The 5,233-nt window shown below is 43.3% G+C and overlaps 1 protein-coding gene across 1 annotated transcript in view; it reads left to right on the top strand.

Moving 5' to 3' along the window:
- Positions 1 to 3,638: 3,638 nt before the first annotated feature.
- The window catches only part of SLC2A9 (solute carrier family 2 (facilitated glucose transporter), member 9), a 112,042-nt gene continuing 110,447 nt past the window's right edge, over positions 3,639 to 5,233 (top strand). Inside the window, exon 1 of the mRNA XM_009880537.1 lies at positions 3,639 to 3,701. Within this exon, the coding sequence (XP_009878839.1) occupies positions 3,639 to 3,701 (63 nt within the window). The remainder of the gene's footprint in view (positions 3,702 to 5,233) is intronic.

The raw sequence follows: 5,233 nt of genomic DNA, 5'->3' as shown, positions 1-5,233 counted from the left end.
CAACCACGGCCCAATAGGACTTACTGAGTCCATTTGGGTTATTTTTACACTGTGTTTTCCAAAGCTTTGCAATTCACCCCCTATTGCAGTGTTGTTTCTCCTAGAGCTTCTTTTTCCCCGTATTTAAAAGAAACTAAACTATTCTATGCTATACCTGAAAGAGGTTTACTCTGAGAAGTGCAAAGCCTTTCTGTCCCTGAGAGGCTGTGCTGGTTTATAATTACAAGTGAATTTTGTCAGCTGGAAGCCACTCTTCTGACTTCCACGTTTTCCCTGTACATAGTAGCGCAATGTTGACACAGACTTAATGTTTTTATAGAGGTAATGTATTTTGCACTTGTACGCCTATCATGAGGGTTTTGTATCAGCAGGACCTTTAATATTGCAGATAAACTGCCTGGAGCTTGCTTGTGTTGTGCCTTGGGTGGAGCGACCAGTGGCTTCGTGTAAGTCCAGGCCACCTGAACAAGATGGCAAGTGGGCCCTGGCTGGGTACTGGCCCAAACAGTGCTTTGCACTCAGACTGGACAACAGCAATAATTGATCTATTCCAGGCCTTGTACTTTTCTTAGTTTGGGGTTTTTAATAACTGTGACTTACAAGTCAGCTTTTCTGAGATGGTCGACTCCTTGGTGATTTTGTCATCTAACATAACAAATACGGCTATTTGAAATCTGGGTTCATCTGACCCCACTCCCTTTGCATATTTGCTTTTTCTGAACACAACACCTTTCCGATAGCTTTTTACTTTTTCCTGACTTGCAGTCAGCTAATGAATGCTCAACAAACGTTCAAAACCAAACCTAGACTACAGTAGGTTTATTCAGACTTCTCTCAAGTCAGTTTGCTGTGCCAATCCTAACGCTCCTGCTCTGTGAACTGCTGAGCCACCCTTGCCAAGGCTAACAAGGCCAAGCCAAGGCTCCAGTCAGTTGGACTGCATGTCCTACTAACGAACTGAACCTGTACATTGCTAAATAAACTGCTGGATAAGTAGACAGGCAAACGGTAGCTCTGTTTGTAAGGCTGGAATGGAAGGTGCCCCCTGGCCTGATATAAATGAGCCTTTTCTGACTCATGGATCACCTCCTAACTAGCTGTACACTCTAGGGAGCAGACAGATCTAATCTTCCATGATAAAGAATGAATAATGAATGAACATTTCTGGATCCACATCTTAAGAACTTACCTGGGACTAGCAATAAGAACTTCAGGGGGAAGGAATACACTTTTCTGCCCTAACTGTTAAAATTTTTCAGTGAATGACCACCAGCAGCAGCAGCACAAATCTCAGACTTTCACTCCCCTAAGTGGAACGTCGCTTCTTCAGATCTTGTCAAAACACTGCAATCTGATGATCAGGTTTCCACTTGCTGTAATCATGTCTCTTTTCCCTGCACACAAGTCAACAAGAGTGCAAAAGTAATATTGACAAATCTGTGCAGGTTTCTTATTTTTTGCATTGCATTGGATATCTGTCCTGGATATGGTAACATTCCTGTTTTCTAGAGTCAAGCGGATACCTTTAAAAAGTTGTGAAATTAGGTTTCCCAAAATATTGGAGATACAGTTCAATGTGAACGCTTCTGCAGGTGGTGCACTGTTAGCAATTAAACTTTCCAGACACAACAGCCACATCTTGAAAGTGTTTTAAAGGTTACTCAAAGAACAAGAGGACGATTCAAACATATAAAAAAAAACTGTGGTAAGGGAAGGCAGACACAAGTTATCCTTGCTAGTGGCTTAGCTGTGAGGCCAAGCTGTCTCTTTAGATGCTTAGCAGACTGTTTCTGACTGAGCCTGTGCTGTTTCTGTTTCAGTGCTATGCCCCATATACTCTTTGTCTTGTAAGTTCTTAAATTCCAGTATGATGATGTTTTGTTTGTGCTCTGTCAGAACCTTCATTATTTTAATTATCCACATTATCTATATAGGAAACACTGTATAGCATGTGGGTGCTGCCATGAGCAAGTCTGACATTATTTTCGGTATGCTTGTTAAATGGGGCATGGGGCAGGTGAACTCTTTGATGATGAGACTAAGCATCTCTCCTATAAAGTGAAATACATTTGCCTTGAAAGCTCTTTTTGAAGGGTTATTTAGCAGGAGTTGACTAAGGACCTTTGCAGCAGACGGAAAGGAGCTGTTTGCAGGTTTTTAGTATTGACTGCACTGGGAGGTAGAGAGGGAAGAAGGCAAATTTCCTGCCTTTACAGCTTATAGGATGCTGTCATCTCTCTAGCTTCTCTTACATTAAAAGCTCAGCCTCATTTCTTGGAACCATCTGATACAATGGCCCCCGTACTGCCAATGGCAGTACTTGTAGCACACAGAAATTCTTCTTAGAAAACCTCTTGTGTGTGTGACAATTTCCACTCCAACACAGAATCATAGAATGGTTTGGGTTTGAAGGGACCTTGAAGATCATCTAGTCCCACCCCCCTGCCATAGGCAGGGACATCTCCCACTAGACCAGGTTGCTCAAAGCCCCATCCAGCCTGGCCTTGAACCCCTCCAGCGATGGGGGATCCACAACTTCTCTGGGCAACCTGTTCCAGTGCCTCACCACCCTCAGAGTGAAAAATTTCTTCCTAATATCTAATCTAAACCTGCCCTCTTTCCGTTTAAAGCCGTTCCCCCTCGTCCTATCACTACATGCCCTTGTAAAAAGTCCCTCCCCTGCTTTCCTGTAGGCCCCCTTTAGGGACTGGAAAGCTGCTGTAAGGTCTCCCCGTGACATGCTGTGACACTAAATTGACTGTTACTCCCCATGCATCACAGCTCACTATCTAGTAGACTCTTGTCTACAAGACAACTTGCATTCAAGACTGGATCTATTGTTACCATAATGACCAAGTAAGCAGAGACGTTGAAATGTGCTGTCATCTCAAGATGTTCAGATAGAAGAACCCGGCAATCCATATTCCAAATGAACTGAACAGACTGACGGACTGCCCAAGATCATAGAATGAAGCACAGTGTAAATAATAGATAATCCATCCTCTCTGAAACCCCAGAAATCAGTTTAGTTTCTTAACAAAGGATGATTAAAATGTCCTTTAACATTATTAAACCACACATGGTGATGTTCAGGAAAGAATTTTCTTGACAGAACAGTAAATAAATGGACTCCTCCTTTGTGAATGCGTTCAGGCAATGCCCCAGCTAATATGAGGTCTAATAGTCATTAGAATCACACCAGCAATTAATCCAAATGTCCTGGCTGCAACCCAGCCATAGTCATGTAGTTCTACCCGACTACCTAAACCTCTTTTTGTAGTTGCAGTGGACCTGATGCTCCTACTCTAATAGAGACAGCGCGGCTACTGCAGGGCCAGGTGCCATAGCTTTTTCCTCTTCGTTCTTTAATTGCGCGGTAGGAATTACTATGCCTGCTCCAAAGAGCATGCTGCCCTCTGAGAAATTGACTTAAACACAGTAAGCGTGTATGTTTCGGTTGCTTTTAACTGCATTCAGTTTGGTGCTGCTACGCCTTCCTGAATGAGGATGTGACTTTGGAAGGGAGTAGCTAGACTTCAGATTTACAATTTTATTAGAAAAAAACACCCTGCCTCAGCTAAACAGTACCGCGACTTTCCCTCTTTTCTTCCTCAGCTATTACCTAACAAAGCAACAGAATGGAGAACAAACAGCAAAGCAACGGTGAGATGAAAGAAAACAAGGCGGTGAAGAAAAAAATGGTGAGTGAATTCCCCAAATCTTCTGCCAACACAGTAGTTGCTATCTGGGGACTGCAGGCAGAAAATAACTATTTGGAACCTGTATGAATACTTGCAGGCGCACGGTCAGTGTCCTAAACACACGAATGCTGCTGTTTCCTTTCTGCCTTTGGTACCTGGAGTGCTGATGCACTTACTGGGAGGCTGCACCAAAGGCCTCGCATTTTTTCCCCATGTTTCTCTTCATATATATTCCTGGTTTTGAATTAGCCAAAAAAAAAAACGGTTTCAGCAAACTAGTCTGGGATTACTTGACTTTAGGATAGGTTAAAGCTTCCCTTTTATGGAAGAGACTGTCTTTAAACACAGTGGTAAACTTCTGGAGGACAGTTTCAGTGCCTTTGAAAGAAAACTTTGGGAGTATGTATTCTGTGGAAAAAAGCTTTCATTTTGTCTCTGACACCCTTATACAAGAACCCACAAAACTGTTTATTCTTACCCTTTTCCCCCTTCTGCTCTGACATGTAAAAGAAGAACAAAATTATGCTTCTTTCCATGTGAAGAGGGAGATTTGAGCAAGGGGAAGCTGCCAGGATGAAAATTTGAGGGACATAGAGAGTAACATGTGCTTAGTTTCTGTAACTTAATAACTGCAGTTGTAAAAGGTCAAAAAATGTGAGTGTGTTAAGGTGAGGAATTATGTATGTGTTAATCACGTGCAGCCATATTATTTGTATTTGAGTATGAACTGAGCTACTTGCACGGCGCTATTTAAAATGAAACTAAATAAAACACAGGTGTCTGATTCATCTCAAATACACTCCATGCATTTTCGGAGAGGCTTGCCTCTCCTGACTTGACTCTTTTACTGCCTACGACCATTCAAAGAGATCATAAATGATGTCCAGATCACCTGTCTGCACTGATGTTTCTCAACACGTACGATAATTTTACATGTTAATGAGCAGCATCTGGCTTTCTATTCAAACACTGCTCAGCTTGATCTGAGCCAACGACACTTCAAAGTCGCTGCACCATAAACTGCTTTCAAACCTGCAGTGCTTTATGGCGTCACTTACTGTGTCTTTGAGAGCGCTAAGCTGGTTGTGAGGTATGTGGCGTGTCAGAAGTGGAAACAGCACAGATTTACACCAATATTAAGTGCAGTCATCTGGGAACAGTGCCCAGATGCACTTAATACTCAGCCGTTGCCAAGTAGGTGGTGTAGTTTAACTCTTAGCAGTTCAAAAATCCCCATGTTTGCAAACAGATGCCTTAAAAGTAAGAGCCGAAAGCTTTTAGCTTCCCCGGGTAGCATGTCTTATCACCGTCTGTCACACACTGCAGCGCTGTGGCCTGTCACATCTAAACCTCCTCAGGCTGTGGGAACATCCTCACGTGGATAACACCTTAATTGGCTACAGGTCTTGCGGTAGCTTCACTTTCCGGCCTCGCCAACACGCGAAAACTCTCCCCCCTCCATCCTTTACAGCGTCTGGATGGCAGAAGGGGCAGCCCAGGTCTCCAGGCGGCACCCGGGGCGGGGGCACCCC

Source organism: Charadrius vociferus, unplaced genomic scaffold, assembly GCF_000708025.1.
Source record: "Charadrius vociferus isolate BGI_N301 unplaced genomic scaffold, ASM70802v2 scaffold603, whole genome shotgun sequence".
NCBI lineage: Eukaryota > Metazoa > Chordata > Aves > Charadriiformes > Charadriidae > Charadrius > Charadrius vociferus.
The sequence above is the reverse complement of the archived record's forward strand: the minus strand, read 5'-3'. Positions and strand labels throughout refer to the sequence as shown.